Source organism: Somniosus microcephalus, unplaced genomic scaffold, assembly GCF_052327205.1.
Source record: "Somniosus microcephalus isolate GS21.2 unplaced genomic scaffold, FLI_Smic_1.0 unresolved_chr7, whole genome shotgun sequence".
Classification (NCBI taxonomy): Eukaryota; Metazoa; Chordata; class Chondrichthyes; order Squaliformes; family Somniosidae; genus Somniosus; species Somniosus microcephalus.
Window position 1 is genome coordinate 22,219,414 of NW_028225185.1, and position 22,116 is coordinate 22,241,529.

The following is a 22,116-nucleotide window of genomic DNA, read 5'->3' on the forward strand; positions in this document are numbered from 1 at the left end:
CAAGCAACTGTCTGATTAAAATATGCACAGCTTTGACTGTTTTCCTTTTTCTTTTGTAAAAATTTGTTTTTTCTTTTGTGTGTGTTGTTTTTTCTCTCTCTCGGTTTTCTTGTGTGTGGGTGCGTGCGTGCGTGCGTGTTAAATTTGTCATCGTACAGTTCGTGTCTCCGACTTGAATCGGACTGCGAAGTTTTCGGGGTTGTTTTTTTTTATCCTTTCGGGTTTTTTTTTTGGCAGAGAAATTTGTCCGGGTTCGGAAAGGTCAGAGTTCACGTTGACGGACGGGTGACCTTGGGGGTGGGGTGGGAGGGGGGTGGGGTTAGGGGAGGGGGGATGGGGGGGAGAGGGAGACGGGGGGAGGGGGATAGGAAGGGGGAGTGGTGTGTGAGAAAGTGGGGGTGTGGTGGGGGGGGAAGTGGGGTGAGGGGTGAGGGGTGAGAGGGCGCTCATCGTGCCCTGCTCATCTTGATCCATACTCTTCCCAAGTCGCTGGGTCTCGAAGGCCGGGGTCGCCAAGCTAGGAGGCTAAAAGAGTCAGGAGTACAAACAGCGACAACACGACCGTCAGCTTCAGATGCTTCCGACTCGGGCTGCTCCCGCTCACGCTTTTCTCCAGTTTCGGGACCTCGGGTTTGAAGTTGTCTGCAGGGAGAAAGACAGAGAAGAAAAGGGGCGAATGAAGTGACGTAAGAAAACTACGAGGCACTCGGTCTAAGCGTTAAACAAAGCTTTAATCAACTGTTTTACAACATGGAGGTCTAGTTGTGTCCTTCACTAGTTCCTGTTAAAGAATGTCCTGCGCAAGCTGGGCCCGTGCCCGAGTATTTATACTCTCCCTGGACAGCGCCACCCGCAGGCCGCTCAGTATTATTTCATAAGTCTTTCTTTCAGGAATGACTGATTCATGTCATGAAGCACGACCTTCTCTGTGACCTCCTACCAGCACCTTCCCACATCTCTGCGTTTCCCCCCCCTCTGGCCTCTTGCGCATCCCCCCCCCCCACCACTCCCTTGGCCTGACCATTGGCGGCCGTGCCTTCAGCCCCGAGCTCTGGAATTCCCTCCCTGAACCTCTCCGCCTCTCCCTCCCCTCCTTTTGAGACGCTCCTTAAAAACCCAGCTCCTTGACCAAGACCTGTCCGAATATCTCCTTGTGCGGCTTGGTGTCAATTCCTGTCTGGTTACACGTTCCCGTGGTGTCTTGTCTGACTCCCGAGCTGAGCTTCCGTTCCCATCTCCTCTCTATCACAAAGACTGCCTACTTCCACCTCCGTAACATCGCCCGCTGCCATCCCTTGCCTCAGCTCATCCGCTGCTGAAACCCTCGTCCATGCCTTTGAAGCTTCTACACTCGACTGTTCCAACGCTCTCCGGCCGGCTTCCCATCTTCCACCCTCCGTGAACTCTTCCAAATCCCGCACCGAGTCCCGTTCGCCCATCGCCCCCGTTGTGCTCGCTGACCTACATCGGCTCCCGGTTCAGCAACGCCTCCATTTTGAAATTCTCCATCCTTGTTTTCAAATCCCCTCCACGTCCTCGCCCCTCTCCCTATCTCTGTAACCTCCTCCAGCCCCACCACCCCCCGAGACCTCGGCGCTCCTCCAATTCAAGTCTCTCGCGCATCCCCCCGATTTCCATCGCTCCACCATTGGTGGCCGTGCCTTCAGCCGCCTGGGCCCCGAGCTCTGGAATTCCCTCCCTAAACCTCTCCGCCCCTCTCTCCTCCTTTAAGACGCTCCTTAAAACCGACCTCTTTGACCAAGCTTTTGGTCACCTGACCTGATATCTCCTTATGTGGCTCGGTGTCAAATTTTGTCTGATAATCGCTCCTGTGAAGCACCTTGGGATGTTTTACTACGTTAAAGGCGCTATATAAATGCAAGTTGTTGTTGATGACTGATTCTGATTGCTTCTAAGCTAGCAACTCGCAGAGGTCATGTGTTCAAGTCCCACTTGGCCAAAGACCTGGACGACGTTCAGGCTTGGGCTGATGTGGCAGGTAACATTCACGCCACAGAAGTGCCAGGCAATGACTATCTCCAACAAGCGAGAGTCTAACCACCTCCCCTTGACATTCAACGGCATTACCATCACCGAATCCCCCACCATCAACATCCTGGGGGTCACCATTGAGCAGAAACTGAACTGGACTAGCCACATAAATACTGTGGCAACAAGAGCAGGTCAGAGGCTGGGTATTCTGCAACGAGTGTCTCACCTCCTGACTCCCCAAAGCCTCTCCACCATCTACAAGACACAAGTCAGGAGTGTGATGGAATACTCTCCACTTGCCTGGATGAGTGCAGCTCCAACAACACTCAAGAAGCTCGACACCATCCAGGACAAAGCAGCCCGCTTGATTGGCACCCCATCCACCACCTTAAACATTCACTCCCTCCACCACCGGCGCACCGTGGCTGCAGTGTGTACCATCTGCAAGATGCACTGCAGCAACTCGCCAAGGCTTCTTCGGCAGCACCTCCCAAACCCACGACCTCTTCCACCTAGAAGGACAAGGGCAGCAGACGCATGGGAACACCACCACCTCCAAGTTCCCCTCCAAGTCACACACACCATCCTGACTTGGAAATATATCGGCCGTTCCTTCATCGTCGCTGGGTCAAAATCCGGGAACTCCCTCCCTAACAGCACTGTGGGAGCACCTTCACCACACGGACTGCAGCGGTTCAAGAAGGCGGCTCACCACCACCTTCTCAAGGGTGACTAGGGGATGGGCAATAAATGGTGGGCTTGCCAGCGACGCCCACATCCCAGGAACTAATAAAAAAAACAAAAAAAACTAAACTAGTGAGGCCAACAAATCTGATCATTGGTGACTGGCACCAACATAGAAACATAGAAGATAGGAGCAGGAGTAGACCATTCGGCCCCTCGAGCCTGCTCCGCCATTCAATGCGATCATGGCTGATCATCCAAATCCAGTACCCTGTCCCTGTCTTCTCCCCATATCCCTTGATCCCTTTAGCCTTAAGAAATATATCCAACTCCTTCTTGAATATATTTAATGAATTGGCCTCAACTGCCTTCTGTGGTAGAGAATTCCACAGGTTCACCACTAACTGGGTGAAGAAATTCCTCCTCATCTCTGTCCTAAATGGCTTATCCCTTATCCTTAGACTGTGACCCCTGGTTCTGGACTCCCCCGCCATCGGGAACATCCTTCCTGCATCTAGCCTGTCTAGTCCTGTTAGAATTTTATAAGTTTCAATGAGATCCCCTCTCATTCTTCTAAACTCCAGCAAATATAAGCCCAATCGACCCAATCTCTCCTCATACGTCATTCCTGCCATCCCAGGTATCAGTCTGAAAATTTTAATCTGCGTTGGCCGGGAATCGAACCCAGGTTTTCCGCATGGCAGGCGAGAATGCTACCCCTGAACCACCAATGCTCACACAAAACTCTACCTGTAATTCGTGGGCAACCCAACCCTGGTTGACTAACACCCTTCAGGGAGGGGAACTGGCCACTCCTACCCGGTCTGGGCCTACACGTGACTCCAGTCCCCACACTAGGTGCTTGACTCCTAATGGCCGAGCCCCAGGGTGACGAGGGATGGGCAATAAATGCCGGCCATGGCGGTGTGACCCACCTCCCGAGAACGAGTATAAAGTCACCCTGTGGTTCTTGGGTGGGGAAGAAAAGCTAAGATTACGTGCTTGTACCCACGAACTCCTGACCCCCAAGCGCTGCCAACCGAGGTAAGCTGATACAGAAAAACCAGTCTTAATTCGTGTCTTCGTTGATAGACATGGAGGCCAATCTGAGGACAGTCCTGTGCGCAAGCGAGGCCTTCCCTGGAGCTGTTTACGCTTCCTGCAGTTTGTTGGGCACAGGCCAGACAATCCGTCTTTCTTCTTGTTTACAACAGGGAACTGTGCTCCAGTCCACATATTGGTGTCGGCTATTTCTGTGCCCATTCTCTCTCTCTCTCCACACTCCTGGAAGCTCTCTGTTTTTGAGATACGGTTCGAGTCACGCCAAGGGACTCCAGTACCTCACCGCCCCTCCCCTGGTGGCATAGACTTAAAAGAATTGGTAGAAGGATTAGAGGGGATTGTAATGATCAATAACATGTCATTCTATAGTGGACACTAGGTGGAGCCGTAGAGCTGTATATAGCTGTATGTATAAGACTACACTACCCAGCTGTATATATATGAAGACTACATTACCCATGAGGCACTAGGCTACCCACAAGGCAGCAGTCAAGATGGAAGCCTCTACAGATACTGTACCTAGTCCACATGTGCTCAGTAAAAGTGTCTAGCAAAAGCTAGCTGTGTTCATAATAAGAATGTCTATTTATTAATGAACATAAGATGATTTTGTTAAACCTCAAAGAAAGGGGGATGTAATGATCAATAACATGTCATTCTATAGTGGACACTAGGTGGAGCCGTAGAGCTGTGTAGAGCTGTATATAGCTGTATGTATAAGACTACACTACCCAGCTGTATGTATATGAAGACTACATTACCCATGAGGCACTAGGCTACCCACAAGGCAGCAGTCAAGATGGAAGCCTCTACAGATACTGTACCTAGTCCACATGTGCTCAATAAAAGTGTCTAGCAAAAGCTAGCTGTGTTCATAATAAGAATGTCTATTTATTAATGAACATAAGATGATTTTGTTAAACCTCAAAGAAAGGGGGATGTAATGATCAATAACATGTCATTCTATAGTGGACACTAGGTGGAGCCGTAGAGCTGTATATAGCTGTATGTATAAGACTACACTACCCAGCTGTATATATATTAAGATTACATTACCCATGAGGCACTAGGCTACCCACAAGGCAGCAGTCAAGATGGAAGCCTCTACAGATACTGTACCTAGTCCACATGTGCTCAATAAAAGTGTCTAGCAAAAGCTAGCTGTGTTCATAATAAGAATGTCTATTTATTAATGAACATCAGAGCGGAGTTGAGGAGAACTTTTTTCACCCAGAGGGTGGTGGGGGTCTGGGACTCACTGCCTGAAAGGGCGGTAGAGGCAGAAACCCTCACCGCATTTAGAAAGTACTTGGATGTGCGCTTGAAGCGCCGTAACCTCCAGGGCGACTGACCAAGAGCTGGAAAGTGGGATTGGGCCGGGCAGCCCAGACACGATGGGCCGAATGGCCTCCTTCTGTGCCCTAAATTTCTATGATTCCTCACATACATAGAACAACATTGAATGTGCAGCAGAGAAAGAGGCCCATTCAGCCCGACAGGTCCGTGCTGGTGTTTATGCTCCACGCGAGCCGCCCTCCCACCCCTCTTCATCTCACCCCATCCTTCTGCTCCGTTCTCAGGCCTAAGCATTGTGCCTCGCCATGACACTCGACTGCAGACGGCTGCTTAGGCCAGATAAAGGTCCAGAAAGCCCAATTCGGCCCATTGGAGGTCAGACCTGGTCCCCGGACAACTGGCTCTTGGAGATCAGGCCAACCCCGACCCCATTTGGGCTTCTCACATTCTAGGTTGACCCGTTTGAATCCCCTGGGCCTAGACGTTTGGAAAGGTCTGTTCTTAACCCTTATTGGTGGACAGATCCCCAGTCAGAATAGCGAGCTGTCTTGAGATATGCGGCGATTAACGGCAGCAGGGGTTGGAGGTTCAGATGCGGCTGCATCTGATTGGTCCACAGAAGATTTGAGATGCCGCACAACAATGACTCTCCCATCGAAGCCCATCCCTCTAGTCCCCTAACTCTCCCATCGAAGCCCATCCCTCTAGTCCCCTAACTCTCCCATCGAAGCCCATCTCTCTAGTTCCCGAACTCTCCCATCGAAGCCCATCCCTCTAGTCCCCCAACTCTCCCATCGAAGCTCATCCCTCTAGTCCCCTAACTCTCCCATCGAAGCCCATCCCTCTAGTCCCCTAACTCTCCCATCGAAGCCCATCCCTCTAGTCCCCTAAATCTCCCATCGAAGCCCATCCCTCGAGTCCCCTAACTCTCCCATCGAAGCCCATCCCTCTAGTCCCCTAACTCTCCCATCGAAGCCCATCCCTCTAGTCCCCTAACTCTCCCATCCAAGTCCATCCCTCTAGTCCCCTAACTCTCCCATCGAAGCCCATCCCTCTAGTCCCCTAACTCTCCCATCGAAGCCCATCTCTCTAGTCCCCTAACTCACCCATCGAAGCCCATCTCTCTAGTCCCCTAACTCTCCCATCGAAGCCCATCCCTCTAGTCCCCTAACTCTCCCATCGAAGCCCATCACTCTAGTCCCCTAACTCTCCCATCGAAGCCCACCCCTCTAGTCCCCTAACTCTCCCATCGAAGCCCATCCCTCTAGTCCCCTAACTCTCCCATCGAAGCCCACCCCTCTAGTCCCCTAACTCTCCCATCGAAGCCCATTCCTCTAGTCCCCTAACTCTCCCATCGAAGCCCATTCCTCTAGTCCCCTAACTCTCCCATCGAAGCCCATCCCTCTAGTCCCCTAACTCTCCCATCGAAGCCCATCCCTCTAGTCCCCTAACTCTCACATCGAAGCCCATCCCTCTAGTCCCCTAACTCTCCCATCGAAGCCCATCCCTCTAGTCCCCTAACTCTCCCATCGAAGCCCATCCCTCTAGTCCCCTAACTCTCCCATCGAAGCCCATCCCTCTAGTCCCCTAACTCTCCCATCAAAGCCCATCTCTCTAGTCCCCTAACTCTCCCATCGAAGCCCATCCCTCTAGTCCCCTAACTCTCCCATCGAAGCCCATCCCTGTAGTCCCCTAACTCTCACATCGAAGCCCATCCCTCTAGTCCCCTAACTCTCCCATCGAAGCCCATCCCTCTAGTCCCCTAACTCTCCTATCGAAGCCCAAGTTACAGACAGTTCTGCACTTTAGTCTCACACTAGGAAAGGGTTCCTCTGACCATGTTGAGGGGTCTTTGGCCTGAGTAGACCTGGACACAGGCCTCAGAAGTGAAGGGGCTCCCAGTCCCATCTCTCTATTCAGGATGCGACCTATCTGCCACTGGGCTGCGCCAGAGATAGGCCCCGGATATGCCTTCTGCACTGAGCAAGTGCGGCCCTGCAGGTGCCACAGCCTATCCCAGTGCCCCCGACATAGAAACATAGAAGATAGGAGCAGGAGTAGGCCATTCGGCCCCTCGAGCCTGCTCCGCCATTTAATGAGATCCTGGCTGATCATCCACATTCAGTACCCTGTCCCTGCTTTCTCCCCATATCCCTTGATCCCTTTAGCCTTAAGCACGTGACTCACCCAGGTCTTCTATCGCCTTCACGTCGTTGCCCACTGTGAACTGTGGCGGAGTCGGGGCGAGCTTCTCGTTTGGGTGTGATGCTGCAAGGGAAAGGTCAAAGGGTAAAGTTCAACCGGGTCTGGGGTCAAGGTGCCGGACATTCGGCCAGCCCCAAGAGAGCTGGATGTCCCCAAAAAGCCCCGAGATGTGAAGTGAATAGAAAGAACTGAGAGGTTATAACTATCGGGAAAGGCTGAACAGGCGGGGTCTCTTTTGAAGGCTGAGAGGTGACATAAGAACATAAGAAATAGGAGCAGGAGTCGGCCCTTTGGCCCCTCGAGCCTGCTCCGCCATTCAATGAGATCATGGCTGATCTTCTGCCTCAACCCCATTCACCGGCCCTATCGCCATATCCCTTGATGCCCTTACTAGTCAGAAATCTATCGACTTCTGTTTTGAATATACCCAATGACTGAGCCTCCACAGCCCTCTGGGGCAGAGAATTCCAAAGATTCACCACCCTCTGTGTGAAGAAATTTCTTCTCATCTCAGTCCTGAATGGCCTACCCTTTACCCTGAGGCTGTGGCCCCTGGCTCTAGACTCCCCAGCCAAGGGAAACATTCTCCCAGTATCCATCCTGTCAAGCCCTGTAATAATTTAGTATGCTTCAATGAGATCCCCTCTCATTCTTCTGAATTCAAGAGAATACAGGCCTAGTTTACTCAATCTCTTCTCATACGACAGTCCCGCTATCCCAGGAATCAATCTCGTGAACCTTCGTTGTACTCCCTCTATGGCAAGTATATCCTTCCTTAGGTAAGGAGACCAAAATTGTACACAGTACTCCAGGTGCGGTCTCACCAAGGCCCTATATAATTGAAGTAAGACTTCTTTACTCCTGTACTCAAATCCTCTTGTAATGAAGGCTAGCATACCATTTGCTTTCCTAATGGCTTGCTGCACCTGCACATTCACTTTCAGTGACTCATGTACAAGGACACCCAGGTCCCTTTGAGCATCTGCATTCCCCAATCTTTCACCATTTAGGAAATACCCTGCCTTTCTGTTTTTTCTACCAAAGTGGATAACTTCACATTTATCCACATTCTATTCCATCTGCCATGTTCTCACCCACTCACTGAGCCTGTCGAGATCCCCTTGAAGCCTCTTCACATCCTCTTCACAACTGACACTGCCACCTAGCTTTGTGTCATCAGCAACTTTGGAAATGTTACATTTAGTCCCCTCATCCAAATCATTGATATAGATTGTGAATAGCTGGGGCCCAAGCACCGGTCCTTGTGGTACCCCACTAGTCACAGCCTGCCATCCTGAAAAAGACCCATTTATCCCAACTCTTTGTTTTCTGACTGTTAACCAATTCTCAATCCATGCTAGTATATTACCCCCAATTCCATGTGCCCTAATTTTGTTCACCAACCTCTTGTGTGGGACCTTATCGAAGACCTTCTGAAAATCCAGATACACCATATCTACCAGTTCCCCTTTGTCTACTCCACCAGTTACATCCTCAAAGAACTCCAATAGGTTTGTTAAACAGGATTTCCCTTTCATAAATCCATGTTGACTCCGCCCAATCTTACTATTAGTTTCTAAGCACCCAGTTATTGCATCCTTATAATAGATTCCAGCTGTTTCCCAACTACTGATGTGAGGCTAACAGGTCTGTAGTTCCCCGTTTTCTCTCCCTCCTTTCTTAAATAGCGGGGTTACATTTGCTATCCTCCAATCTGCAGGAACCGTTCCAGAATCTATAGCATTTCGGAAGATGACAACCAATGCGTCCAATATCCCAATGGCCACCTCTTTCAAAACCCTAGGATGTAGGGCATCCAGTCCTTGGGATTTATCGACTTTTAGTCCCATTCATTTTGCAAGTACTGTTTTTTTACTAATAATCATTTCTTTTAAGTTCGTCATTCTCGCCACACCCTTGGTTTTCTCTGATAGAGGCCTTTAAAATTATGAAAGGGTTCGATAGGGTAGACGTAGAGACGATGGCCTAGAAATTCAGTTAGGGGCGCCCAGCTCGCCTGGGCGCAGGAATTACCGCTGCGCGCGGAGCCACTTGCGCCAGCGGGATATTCAGTTTCAGCGCCCCAAGTGGAATCCGGCCGCTAAACAAGGGTTTCGGCGCCCCGCTTGGGGCGCTGAAGCTGAATATTGGCGTGCAAAGTGCCGCAGCGCCACCCGCTGTGGCATGGCAGCCTGCAGTACTGCAGGCCTTCCTCTCACTCTTAAGGGGGAGGTGCCTGCAACAGCGCGATCCCCGCTCGCGAGTGCCGGCAAATGAGCCCGGCACCAAGGAGAAGTGCCGGGCTCTCGGGAAACAGCCGGCAATGCCGCGGGGGGTGGGGGCGGTGTAGGAGGCCAGGGACGGAGGTGCGGGCAGGCGGCCGCCGAAAAAGCAGCCGGCCGCACCTCCACCTTAACTCGCCCCACTACCGGCACAGGTAGGCCCCGTGTACCGGTCGCTGTTTGCGGCCGGCGCGGGGGAGGCGGCAGCAACCAAATATGGCCAGCGGGGCGATAGCGGGGCGCTGCGCACAACGATGACGTCATCGGTGGCGGCGCAGCGCTACTGGCTAACACCGCCATTAGCGCCCCGCTAAATATCGCGGTAGGTTTGGGCAGTGGCGCAAAAGCCCTCTTTGGGCGCAAACTGGTGGCGCAGGCCACTGAATTTCTAGGCCTCTGTCTCCACTTGTGGGGCAAGACCAGACGAAGGGCCGTCAATATAAGATAGTCACCAATAAATCCAATGGGGAATTCAGGAGAAACTTCTTTACCCAGAGAGTGGTGAGAATGTGGAACTCGCTGCCACAGGGAGTGGTCGAGGCGAAGAGCAGAGATACATTTAAGGGGAGGCTAGGCTCGGAGGGGGGGGCAGCGCAGATTCACCAGAATGATACCCGGGGGGCTAAAAGGGTTAAACTCCGAGGACAGGTCGCACAGACTGGGCTTGTATTCCCTCGAGTTTAGAAGATTAAGGGGTGATCTAATCGAGGTGCTGAAGATGATTAAAGGAGTTGATCGGGTCGAGAGAGAGAGAAACTATTTCCTCTGGTGGGGGGAGTCCAGAACAAGGGGGGGCGTCACCTTAAAATTAGAGCCAGGCCGTTCAGGGGTGATGTCAGGAAGCACTTCTTCACACAAAGGGGGGTGGAAATCTGGAACTCTCCCCCGCAAAAAGCTGTCAAGGCTGGGGGTCAATGGGAAATTTCAAAACTGAGATCGATAGATTTTTGTTCGGTAACGGTATCGAGGGTGAGGGAACCAAGGCGGGGAGATGGTGTTAAGATACAGATCAGCCGTGATCTGATAGAATGGCGGAACAGGCTCGAGGGGCTGAATGGCCTCCTCCTGTCCCTATCTTCCTCTCTCTTAAGACAACAACACCCTACAAGCCATTTTCTGTTTCCCCATTCCCTCTAAATCTTCTTCCATCTCCTTGGAGGCACTGACCCTCATTGGGTACAGGGTTCCTGCCCAAGTTGAGGTGCATGAATCTCAGAACAGCCTTGAGGTGTTAATGGCCTCCTCTTGCTCTTCCTGTCTCAGCTGTGGGAGCTCCGCGCTGTCGGAGGGGCAGGACTGAGGGAGCGCCGCACTGTCGGAGGGGCAGTACTGAGGGAGCGCCGCGCTGTCGGAGGGGCAGTACTGAGGGAGCGCCGCGCTGTCGGAGGGGCAGTACTGAGGGAGCGCCGCACTGTCGGAGGGGCAGTACTGAGGGAGCGCCGCACTGCCGGAGGGGCGGTACTGAGGGAGCGCCGCACTGTCGGAGGGGCAGTACTGAGGGAGCGCCGCACTGTCGGAGGGGCAGTACTGAGGGAGCGCCGCACTGTCGGAGGGGCAGTACTGAGGGAGCGCTGCACTGTTGGAGGGGCACTACTGAGGGAGCACCGCACTGTCGGAGGGGCAGTACTGAGGGAGCGCCGCACTGTCAGAGGGGCAGTACTGAGGGAGCGCCGCACTGTTGGAGGGGCACTACTGAGGGAGCACCGCACTGTCGGAGGGGCAGTACTGAGGGAGCGCCGCACTGTCGGAGGGGCAGTACTGAGGGAGCGCCGCACTGTCGGAGGGACAGTACTGAGGGAGCGCCGCACTGTCAGAGGGGCAGTGCCGCACTGTCGGAAGGGCAGTACTGAGGGAGCGCCGCACTGTCAGAGGGGCAGTACTGAGGGAGCGCCGCACTGTCGGAGGGGCAGTACTGAGGGAGCGCGCACTGTCGGAGGGGCAGTACTGAGGGAGTGCCGCACTGTCGGAGGGTCAATACTGAGGGAGCGCCGCACTGTCGGACGGGTAGTACTGAGGGAGTGCCGCATTGTCGGAGGGGCAGTACAGAGGGAGCGCCGCACTGTTGGAGGGGTGGTACTGAGGTGAGCGCCGCACTGTCGGAGGGGCCGTACTGAGGGAACGCCGCACTGTCGGTGGGGCAGTACTGAGGGAGTGCCGCACTGTCGGAGGGGCGGGTACTGAGGGAGCGCCGCACTGTCGGTGGGGCAGTACTGAGGGAGTGCCGCACTGTCGGAGGGGCGGTACTGAGGGAGCGCCGCACTGTCGGAGGGGCAGTACTGAGGGAGCGCCGCACTGTCGGAGGGGCAGTACTGAGGGAGCGCCGCACTGTCGGAGGGGCAATACTGAGGGAGCGCCGCACTGTCGGAGGGGCAGTACTGAGGGAGCGCCGCACTGTCAGAGGGGCAGTACTGAGGGAGCGCCGCACTGTCGGAGGGGCGGTACTGAGGGAGAGCCGCACTGTCGGAGGGGCAGTACTGGGGGAGCGCCGCACTGTCGGAGGGGCGGTACTGAGGGAGCGCCGCACTGTCGGAGGGGCAGTACTGAGGGAGCGCCGCACTGTCGGAGGGGCGGTACTGAGGGAGCGCCGCACTGTCGGAGGGGCGGTACTGAGGGAGCGTCGCACTGTCGGAGGGGCAGTACTGAGGGAGCGCCGCACTGTCGAAGGGGCAGTACTGAGGGAGCGCCGCACTATCGGAGGGGCAGTACTGAGGGAGCGCCGCATTGTCGGAGGGGCGGTACTGAGGGAGAGCCGCACTGTCGGAGGGGCAGTACTGGGGGAGCGCCGCACTGTCGGAGGGGCAGTACTGAGGGAGCGCCGCACTGTCAGAGGGGCAGTACTGAGGGAGCGCCGCACTGTTGGAGGGGCGGTACTGAGGGAGCGCCGCACTGTCGGAGGGGCAGTACTGAGGGAGTGCCGCACTGTCGGAGGGGCGGTACTGAGGGAGCGCTGCACTGTCGGAGGGGCTGTACTGAGGGAGCGCCGCACTGTCGGAGGGACAGTACTGAGGGAGCGCCGCACTGTTGGAGGGGCACTACTGAGGGAGCGCCGCACTGTCGGAGGGGCAGTACTGAGGGAGCGCCGCACTGTCGGAGGGGCAGTACTGAGGGAGCGCCGCACTGTTGGAGGGGCACTACTGAGGGAGCACCGCACTGTCGGAGGGGCAGTACTGAGGGAGCGCCGCACTGTCGGAGGGGCAGTACTGAGGGAGCGCCGCACTGTCGGAGGGACAGTACTGAGGGAGCGCCGCACTGTCAGAGGGGCAGTGCCGCACTGTCGGAAGGGCAGTACTGAGGGAGCGCCGCACTGTCAGAGGGGCAGTACTGAGGGAGTTCCGCACTGTCGGAGGGGCAGTACTGAGGGAGCGCGCACTGTCGGAGGGGCAGTACTGAGGGAGTGCCGCACTGTCGGAGGGTCAATACTGAGGGAGCGCCGCACTGTCGGACGGGCAGTACTGAGGGAGTGCCGCATTGTCGGAGGGGCAGTACAGAGGGAGCGCCGCACTGTCGGAGGGGTGGTACTGAGGTGAGCGCCGCACTGTCGGAGGGGCCGTACTGAGGGAACGCCGCACTGTCGGTGGGGCAGTACTGAGGGAGCGCCGCACTGTCGGAGGGGCAATACTGAGGGAGCGCCGCACTGTCGGAGGGGCAGTACTGAGGGAGCGCCGCACTGTCAGAGGGGCAGTACTGAGGGAGCGCCGCACTGTCGGAGGGGCGGTACTGAGGGAGAGCCGCACTGTCGGAGGGGCAGTACTGAGGGAGCGCCGCACTGTCGGAGGGGCGGTACTGAGGGAGAGCCGCACTGTCGGAGGGGCAGTACTGGGGGAGCGCCGCACTGTCGGTGGGGCGGTACTGAGGGAGCGCCGCACTGTCGGAGGGGCGGTACTGAGGGAGCGCCGCACTGTCGGAGGGGCGGTACTGAGGGAGCGCTGCACTGTCGGAGGGGCAGTACTGGGGGAGCGCCGCACTGTCGGTGGGGCGGTACTGAGGGAGCGCCGCACTGTCGGAGGGGCGGTACTGAGGGAGCGTCGCACTGTCGGTGGGGCGGTACTGAGGGAGCGCCGCACTGTCGGAGGGGCAGTACTGAGGGAGCGCAGCACTGTCGGAGGGGCAGTACTGAGGGAGCGCTGCACTGTCGAAGGGGCAGTACTGAGGGAGCGCCGCACTGTCGGAGGGGCGGTACTGAGGGAGCGCCGCATTGTCGGAGGGGCGGTACTGAGGGAGAGCCGCACTGTCGGAGGGGCAGTACTGAGGGAGCGCCGCACTGTCAGAGGGGCAGTACTGAGGGAGCGCCGCACTATCGGAGGGGCAGTACTGAGGGAGCGCCGCACTGTCGGAGGGGCAGTACTGAGGGAGCGCCGCACTATCGGAGGGGCAGTACTGAGGGAGTGCCGCACTGTCGGAGGTGCCGTCTTTCAGATGAGACGTTAAACCGAGGCCCCGTCTGCCCTCTCAGGTGGACGTAAAAGATCCCACGGCCACTATTGGAAGAAGAGCAGGGGGAGTTCTCCCCGGTGTCCTGGGGCCAATATTTATCCCTCAACCAACATCACTGAAAAAAACAGATGATCCGGTCATTATCACATTGCTGTGTTCCGACAATGAGTGGTGAATCTCCCCAATGGAAGCTTCTCCCCAGACCCGACTCCTCCGAGGTACTCACAGGTGGCACAACAGACAAACACCTTCATCTTCAGACACGTTCTGCCATGGTGGTGGGTCGGAGTAGCTGCAACAGGAAAGCACAAATTTGTAACAAGAGTGGGGTGGCCTCGCTCCCCACCCCTCCCTATCTGTGTAACCTCCTCCAGCCCCACAACCCTCCGAGATCTCCGCACTCCTCCAATTCTGGCCTCTCGCGCATCCCGGGTTTCCATCGCTCCCTCTCTCCTCACCCACCCTCCCCCCTCCCCCCCTTCCCCGTCTCCCCCTCCCTCTTTCCCCTTTCTCTCTCCCTTCCCCTCTTTCTCCCCCTCCTCTCTCTCTCCGCGCCCCATCTCTCACCCCTTCCCCCTCTCCTCTCCCCCTCTCTGCCTCTCTCCCTGTAGTGTATATACTTTGCAGAAGGAACTATATTCCGCAGCCCCTGTATACTGCAGTACCAGTAGTGACCACCCCTGTATATAAGCCTGTGTAGTAACTTTGCATAGTAGTTCCAGTTTGTCTCCACTCAGTAAACACCTGTTATAACCAACTCCTGCAGTCCGTGTCTCAATTACACACGGACATAATATTGGCGACGAGCAGATCCGAACTTACCTACAGTCTGCATCACCTCATGGGGATCCATCCCTGAAGCGAGTTGCCAGAGGTCGAGGCCAGAAGGAAGAAAGAAAAAACAAACAAACAGAAGAAACGGGCGTCGACCGTGGGCAACCGCCTCTGATTCATCGGAGTTGAAGATTTGCAGGAGAGGCTGTCGAGAGTGGGGCTTGGTTATCCTGTCGATGGTGTTACAGCTAATCGGGCTGGTGGCAGGTAGTGCACTGATCCTTCCTGGGCTGCGGCGGGCTAGAGCTCGATCGGGTGGCTTTTCAACGGGGCCGAGCAGCATTGTTGGGAACAGGAGAGAGAGAGAGAGGGTGGAGCACACAGGGCGCGGCCGGTACTACGAAGCCGGGCAGCGTACAGACCCGAGAAGAGGGAGGAAAGTGTCCCGTAGGGTTGCTCCGACGACGGGGAAGATAAAAGAAATTAGAAGCGCAGAAAGCTGCGAGGAGCTGCAGTTTGCCACGGGATCCGCGGAGAGTGGCATTAGCAGCAGCGCGGGGGGGAAGTGCGCGAAGACCATAGGGCGTCGCCATCAAGGCATAAAACGCCAGCAACAGCGCTAGCAGCGGCGGAGATGACGGAAAGCGCGGGAGGCGCCATTTTGTTAAATCGGGGAAGAAGGCAAAGCGCGGGAGGCGCCATCTTAGATTTCCAAGATGCCGAAGACTGGCAATATCACTGCCTTCGATAATGCAATAGAAGACTGGACCACGTATGTGGAAAGAGTCGAAGTATATTGCGAGGCAAACGAAGTAGCCGATGAGAAAAAGGCATCGGTACTACTAAACTTAATGGGCGCAAGAACGTACGGCCTATTGCGGAACCTGATTACTCCAGCCAAACCGATGGCGAAGAGTTTTAACGAAATTGTTGATATCCTACAGGAACACCTAAATCCTACACCGCTGCTGATAGCAGAAAGATTTAAATTCCACAGGAGAAATCAGCATAAAGATGAGAGCAATGCTGATTACCTTACGGAACTACGCAAGCTATCAAAGCACTGCCAGTTCGGAGCAGGACTGACAGATACTCTACGGGACAAATTTGTCTGTGGACTCCTGAGTGAAGGAACCCAGAAGAGGTTACTCTCAGAGAAAGAGTTGACGCTAGATAAGGCTTTCAGCGTGGCAGTATCGTACGAAGCAGCAGCAAGGGGAGCTGCGGAAATACAGCAAAAGCCACAGGAATAAGGCACCCACGAAATGACACGGGGATTTGAAAAATGTTATCGCTGCGGCAGAACAACCCATGACCAGAAGGACTGCTGGTCCAAGGACAAAACATGCAGGCAATGCGGAAAGATGGGACACATTGCACGAGTTTGCAGGTCTGGGATGAAGACTAACGACAACAAAAAGGCTACTAAGGAACAGTACAGGAAAGTACAAAAGATGACGGACAGTAGTTCCGAAGACCAGATGAGCGATAGTGAATCCGGGAACAAGAGACTAAGCTGTCTCAAACTTCACAACGTAATCGCAAAAGAGGATCACCGAACCATTTGGGTCACCCTCACGATAGCAGGGTCCCAAGTCAAAATGGAATTGGATACAGGATCAGCCCTGACTGTCATGAATCGACGAGACTATGAGCGGCTATTCTCACACATACCCTTGAAAGAGACATCCATTGTCTTGAAGACGTATACGGGGCAAAAAGTATACCCCAGAGGGAAAATAAGGGTGCCTGTCGAATACAACGGCAAGGAAATACAGAAATTGTATCTGTACCTACTGCAAGGTGGTGGACCACCGTTATTGGGACGTGATTGGATCAGAAAGATAAGTTTAGACTGGCACTCCATTCAGGCACTGACGGTGGCTGGTAAAAAGGATGACGACGTCACACCTGGACGATTGTCAAGAATCTTGGCTAACGCCAAAGAGGTATTTCAACAGGAACTGGGAACTCTTAAAGGTGTAACCGCCTCGATAAAAATAGAAGAGAATGCAATTCCTAAGTTTTTCAAAGCAAGACCGGTACCATATGCAATTCGCCCAGCCGTCGAGGTAGAGCTGGAGAATCTGGAGAATGCAGGCGTGTTATCTAAGGTAGACTGGAGCGAGTGGGCGACACCTGTCATGAAGAAAACGTTAAACAATAAGTCTGAGGAGCCAAGGAAGGTTCGCATCTGTGGGGACTTCAAGGTGATGGTGAACCCAGTCCTTCACACAGTACAATATCCTCTCCCGAGGATAGAAGATATTTTCGCCTCACTATCTGGAGGGAAGCGTTTTACAAAAATTGACCTAGCACAAGCATATTTGCAGATGGAGGTTGGAGAATCCTCTAGGAAGTATCTCACGATAAACACTCACAAAGGTTTTTACCAGTATAATCGACTGGTTTCGGAGTAGCATCAGCTCCGGCGATATGGCAAAGAGCGATGGAACAAGTCCTGCAAGGGATTCCGGGGACTCAGTGTTACTTGGACGACATCCTAGTGACAGGTGAAGATGACAGTGAACACCTTGCCAACCTAGAGCAGGTGCTCACTAGACTAAGAGAACATGGGCTATGAGCCAATCGCCCCAAGTGCGAGTTTTTTAAGAAACAGATATCGTATTGTGGCCACGTGATTGATGAAGAGGGGTTACATAAGTCCCCTGACAAAATTGAAGCGGTAGTTAAGGCTCCAGCGCCTGAAAATGTGTCGCAACTGAGGTCATTCCTCGGATTGGTGAATTACTACCATAAGTTTTTGCCGAATTTGTCCACAATTCTGCGCCCACTGAACGCCCTACTACAAACTGGAGTAGCATGGAAATGGAGCGATGAATGTAAGCGGGCCTTTCAGAAGAGTAAAGACCTACTCACTTCAAGAGAAGTATTGGCTCACTACAACCCATCACTACCGATAAGACTGGCATGTGATGCGTCTCCCTATGGCATTGGGGCGGTACTGTCACATAAATTCCTTGATGGTTCAGAGAGGCCGATAGCTTTTGCGTCACGCTCGTTAACTTCAGCCGAGCGTAACTACGCCCAGATTGACAGAGAGGCCCTCAGCCTGGTGTGGAGGGTGAAGAAGTTCAATCACTACCTGCACGGTCAGAAATTTACTCTACTAACTGATCATCAACCTCTTGTCTCCATTTTCAACCCTCAGAAGGGCGTCCCGATAATGACAGCACAACGGCTACAGAGGTGGTCCCTTTTCCTAGGGGCACACCAATATGATATCGAGTACAAAGGAACTAAACAGCATGGGAATGCTGATGGATTGTCGCGCCTACCGTTGCCGACGGTGGAAGAAGCACCTGCAGTGGATCCTGTGGAGATATTCCACTCAACCATAGTCGAATGTCTCCCGGTGACGAATGCAAACATAGAAAAGGAAACACGAAATGACCCGACACTCTCCTGGGTCTATGATTTAACGGTGAAGGGATGGCCAGCACATGGCGAACCACTGTTGCCAGCATTCTCGCCGATAAGAGAACAGCTGTCAGTGTGCAGAGGAACCTTGATGTGTGGATCCAGAGTAGTAATCCCACCTAAGTTGACGGATAGAGTGCTCAATGAGCTTCATGAGGGTCATCTGGGAGGGGTAAAAATGAAGATCTTAGCCAGAGCGTTTGTGTGGTGGCCGGGAATCGATAGAGAAATCGAAGAGATGACCAAGAGCTGTACAGGATGCCAGAAGGTCCAAAATGCCCCACCACAAGCCCCTCTACATCCATGGGAGTGGCCCTCATCTCCATGGCAAAGGGTGCACATTGATTTTGCTGGTCCATTTATGGACTCGATGTTTTTAATTGCGGTGGATGCACATTCAAAGTGGCCAGAGGTAATAAAAATGTCCTCAACCACCACAGAAAAAACGATCACAGTCTTACGAACCATATTTGCCAGAAATGGGCTGCCTGAACAGATTTGCTCCGACAACGGACCACAGTTTGTGTCTGAAGAGTTCTGGAGGTTCTTAAAGAACAATGGTGTTAAGCATTACACATCCGCCCCATATCATCCAGCCACCAATGGATTGGCTGAGAGGTTCGTTCAAACATTCAAGAAGGCTATCAAGGCAATGTGTAATGAAGACATACCCCTACAACACAAGGTGGATAACTTCTTGTTTGCCTACCGGAATGCGACACATGCGGTTACCAACCAAACTCCAGCCATGATGTTCTTCAATCGAAGACTACGATGCCGCTTGGATTTGGTTAAGCCAAACATCAGAAGAGATGTGGAGAACAGGCAGTTTCAGAATATGAATGAAAGGCCGACCAGGAGTTTTAAGATAGGTCAACCAGTTTTGGCCCGGGACTACCGCACAGAGAAATGGCAGCCAGGAACGATCTGCACACGGCAAGGACCTCTAATGGATACCGTGGACGTTGGAGAGAGCATTGTAAGACGCCATGCAGACCAGATTCTAGAGTCACTGGAAAACGTCAATTCCACACCACGATCCGATACACCTGGTGATGAAACCGAAGTACCAATTGCATCTACCTCAGAATCGGGAATATTGGAAGCAGACGAACCAAACAACAACATTGATTCCGACTCAACATTGCCAGAAGAACCTGATACCCCAAAGAGGCGTTATCCAGACAGAATCAGGAAGCCTCCTCAAAGACTGAATTTATAATTGATTAACTTCAGCTAATGTATCTAGCAACTGTAATTGTAAATATGTTATTTAATTATTAATCGAATGTTATGTACTGTTTAGCTAAAAGGGGAGGAATTGTAGTGTATGTACTTTGCAGAAGGAACTATATTCCGCAGCCCCTGTATACTGCAGTACCAGTAGTGACCACCCCTGTATATAAGCCTGTGTAGTAACTTTGCATAGTAGTTCCAGTTTGTCTCCACTCAGTAAAGACCTGTTATAACCAACTCCTGCAGTCCGTGTCTCAATTACACACGGACATAATACTCCCTGCCCTCTCTCCCCTTCCCCCTCCCGCTCTCTCCCCCTCTCCTCCTCCTTCACCTCTCTCCCTCTCCCCCTCCCCTTCTCTCCTCCACCTCTTTCCCCGCCCCCCATCCCCCCTCTCCCCCCTCCCCCTCCCCCTCTCTCCCATCTCTCTCTCTCCCCCCTCTCCTCCTCCCCTCCCTCTCTCTCCCCATTCCCCTATCTCCCCCTCCCCTCACTCTCCCTCCTCTCTCCCCCTCTCTCCCCCTCCCCCTCTCTCTCTCCCTCCCCCTCTCTCCCCCTCCCCCTCTCTCTCTCCCTCCCCCTCTCTCCCCATTCCCCTATCTCCCTCTCTCCCCCTCCCTCCTCTCTCCCCTCTCCCTCCCCTACCCCCTCTCTCTCTCCTCCCCCTCTCTCCCCTCCCCCTCTCCTCCCCCACTCCCCTCCCCCTCTCCCCTCCCACTCTCCCCTCCCTCTCCCCTCCCCCTCTCCCCTCCCTCTCCCCCTCCCCCTCTCCCCCTCTCTCCCCCTCCCCCTCTCCCTCTCCCTCCCCCTCTCTCTCTCCCTCCCCCTCTCTCCCCATTCCCCTATCTCCCTCTCTCCCCCTCCCTCCTCTCTCCCCTCTCCCTCCCCTACCCCCCTCTCTCTCTCCCTCCCCCTCTCTCTCCCTCCCCCACTCCCCTCCCCCTCTCCCCTCCCCCTCCCTCTCCCCCTCCCCCTCCCCCTCCCCCTCTCCCTCCCCCCCTCTCCCCTCCCTCTCCCCCTCCCCCTCTCCCCTCCCCCCTCCTCCCCTCCCCCTCTGCCCCTGCCCCCCTCCCTCCCCCTCTCTCCCTCTCTCCCCCTGCCCCCTCCCCTCCCCCTCCCCTTCCTCCTCCCCTCCCCCTCTGCCCCCCTCCCTCCCCTCCCCCTCTGCCCCCTCCCCTCCCCCTCTGCCCCCCCTCCCCTCCCTCCTCCCCCTCTCTCCTCCCCCTCCCCTCCCCCTCTCTCCTCCCCTCCCCTCCCCCTCTCTCCCTCTCCCCTCCCCCATCCTCCCCCCTCCTCCCCCCCTCCCCCTCCTCCCCCCTCCCCCTCCCCCCCTCTCTCCTCCCCTCCCCCTCTCTCCCCTCCCCCTCCCCTCCCCCTCTCTCCCCTCCCCTTCCCTCCCCCTCTCTCCCCTCCCCCCCATTCCCCTCTCCTCCCCCCCACTCTGCTCCCCTACTCCCCTCTCTCCCCCCACATTCCCTCCCAACCCCTCCCCAGTTGAGCGGCCCCGCTACTCACAGATGTAATAGTACTCGTGCCCGACGTGGAACTCGTATCCCAGGGAGAAGGCGCTGTAGCGCTGGAACTTTTCGGAGAACTTGATGGGGTTGTGCGGCGAGTGGGGGCGGTTGCACTCCCAGCGCTTGAAGCCCAGGTTGGCATTGCAGGTCTTGTAGCCTTCGTGGTTGACCATGTACAGCACGTACTGCTCCATCTTGTGCTCGGCCACCGACCCGTTATAGTGTGGGCAATAAATATCCAGATAGTCATTGACGTTGACCTGCACCGTGTAGCCTTCCCTCCTCAAGCTGCAAAGAAAAAGGAGCAATAGTCACAGCTTGAAGAGAACCGTTCCTCCCGCCTCCCCCAGCCCGGCCAATTGTCATCCCCCTCTCCTGCTGACCTCCAGTGGTTCAGAGTGGAGCACTATCTCGCCTTGGAGTCAGAAGGTCGCGGGTTCATAGAAAGAAACATGGAAAAATAGGAGCAGGAGTAGGCCATTCGGCCCTTCGAGCCTGCTCCGCCATTCAATATGATCATGGCTGATCCTCTATCTCAATACCATATTCCCGCTCTCTCCCCATACCCCTTGATGCCTTTTGTGTCTAGAAATCTATCGATCTCCTTCTTAAATATATTCAGTGACTTGGCCTCCACAGCCTTCTGTGGTAGAGAATTCCACAGGTTCACCACCCTCTGAGTGAAGAAATTTCTCCTCAAATGTCCTACCCCGTATCCTGAGACTGTGACCCCTCGTTCTAGACCCCCCCCCCCAGCCAGGGGAAACGTCCTCCCTGCATCCAGTCTGTCTAGCCCTGTCAGAATTTTATACGTTTCAATGAGATCCCCTCTCATTCTTCTAAACTCTAGTGAATACAGGCCTAGTCGACCCAATCTCTCCTCGTACGGCAGTCCTGCCATCCCAGGAATCAGTCTGGTGAACCTTCGCTGCACTCCCTCTATGGCAAGTGTATCCTTTCTTAGGTAAGGAGACCAAAACTGCACACAGTACTCCAGGTGTGGTCTCACCAGGGCCCCGTATAACTGTAGTAAGACATCCTTGCTCCTGTACTCAAATCCTCTCGCTATGAAGGCCAACATACCATTTGCCTTTCTAACTGCTTGCTGCACCTGCATGTTTGCTTTCAGTGACTGGGGTACAAGGACACCCAGGTCCCTCTGTACATCAGCATTTCCCAATCTAGCACCATT

At 54.5% G+C, this 22,116-nt stretch overlaps 1 protein-coding gene across 1 annotated transcript; it reads right to left on the minus strand.

Annotated features, from left to right (window-relative positions):
* Positions 1-341: 341 nt before the first annotated feature.
* On the minus strand, positions 342-21,207 carry LOC147086623 (ephrin-A3-like). Its single transcript, XM_085978371.1, has 4 exons — positions 20,923-21,207; positions 14,182-14,247; positions 7,222-7,302; positions 342-642 (listed from the first exon to the last, which is right to left on the minus strand). Exons 1-4 carry the CDS (start codon positions 21,116-21,118, stop codon positions 518-520), a joined length of 468 nt encoding a protein of 155 aa, XP_085834497.1. The 5' UTR covers positions 21,119-21,207; the 3' UTR covers positions 342-517.
* Between the last annotated feature and the right edge of the window lie 909 nt (positions 21,208-22,116).